This window comes from Theobroma cacao, chromosome 6, assembly GCF_000208745.1.
Source record: "Theobroma cacao cultivar B97-61/B2 chromosome 6, Criollo_cocoa_genome_V2, whole genome shotgun sequence".
Classification (NCBI taxonomy): domain Eukaryota; kingdom Viridiplantae; phylum Streptophyta; class Magnoliopsida; order Malvales; family Malvaceae; genus Theobroma; species Theobroma cacao.
The window spans coordinates 7,013,712-7,015,279 of NC_030855.1; the positions used below are offsets into that span (position 1 = coordinate 7,013,712).

The following is a 1,568-nucleotide window of genomic DNA, read 5'->3' on the forward strand; positions in this document are numbered from 1 at the left end:
AACTAGAGGCCAAGGTTAGGCGAAACATATATGATATGTTTAGGCAATGTGTTGTCAGCTAGCTGATATAAGAGTTGTATAGAGATATAATTGGTAAGCTCAGTTACCTACCTAATCCACTTATTATAGTTTGTTGAGCACACTCAAGGCCATGACTAGATGGATGAGATCCTAGCCCACTAAGAGAATCCTAGTAGAGATCTCTCAAGGTGATATAGAGGGTTATCATCTTGTAGAAAATAATGGGAGAACTATTTAAAATTTTAAAATCTTGTTTTAAATAGTTTATGCATGATTTTTACTTGTTGCTTTATTTTATCTATTTAGGCATAATTTATATATATATGGCTAATAATCTGTCACTGTGGAGTATCTTGGATGCAAACAAACTCACTAACTTAAACTTCCTCAATTGGTTTCGGAACCTCAAGATCGTTTTGAAATAGGAAAAGAAATCCTATGTCATTGACACTCCTATTCCACCAGTCCCTATTGCTGATGCTAGTGCTAAGGATAAAAAAGCATATCAACGTCATAAAGATGGCGATGATCAAGTAGCATGTGTGATGCTAGCTAGTATGACCCCTGAGCTCCAAAAGTAGCATGAACACATGGATGTCCAATCCATGATTCTTCACCTTAGAGAACTATTTGATAAGGAGGGGCACATTGAAAGTTATGAGATCTCTAAAGAACTATTCCGACGCAAGATGGCAGAAGATAGTTCTGTTAGACCCCATGTACTAAAGATGATTGGACTCATCGAGAGACTTGGACAATTGGGATCAGCAATGGATCATAAGCTAAGTATAGACTTAGTTCTACAATCTCTTCTTAACAGCTTTAGTCAGTTCGTGTTGAACTTCCATATGAATCGATTGGAAGCCATGCTTTTTGAACTTCTGAATATGCTAGACATGGCAGAAAGGTCCATCAGGAAAGATAAGGGATCATTGCTTTTTGTTTCTTCTTCCAAGGCTCATATGAAGCAATAGAAGAAGAAAGCCCCAAAAGGGAAGAAGGTAAACTCCTAAAATGAAAAGGCACTAAAGCCTAAAAGAGGTGTCAAAAAGGACAAAGAGAAGGACATTTACCATAATTGTGGCAAACTTGGGCATTGGAGGAGGAACTGCAAGGAGTACCTAGCTACTGTGAGCAAGAAAAGGAAACTTATTGAAGTTTCTTATTCAGGTACCATTTGCTAAATGATTCTACTTTATATATTAAAGGTATATGATACCTCAAAGTTGGTTCTCATATGTTTGACATATTGCAGGGGCCAAAGATAAAGATGAGTAGGATCTTGGCTGAGAAGGTGACCATATGGATGGACTACTTAAAATATTAAATGTTACATTAGATGGTTACACTTCTATTTTTCTCAACATGTTGAATAATTTATTTGGATGTTTTTAAAACATTAATTATGTGATTGCCATGGGAATGGCTAGTGAAACATTTGTCTTTAGCATTTGGATGTGGAAGCTTATATGTTTCAAGTTTGACTAATTATTTGGAATAATTATGTCATATTTAATTATCCATGAAATGATATTTGATCAATTATG

General features: G+C 35.5%; 1 protein-coding gene across 1 annotated transcript; it reads left to right on the plus strand.

The window, feature by feature from the left end:
- On the plus strand, window positions 612-995 carry LOC108662419. The gene has a single exon (XM_018122775.1). The coding sequence runs from the start codon at window positions 612-614 to the stop codon at window positions 993-995; it is 384 nt and encodes a 127-aa protein (XP_017978264.1).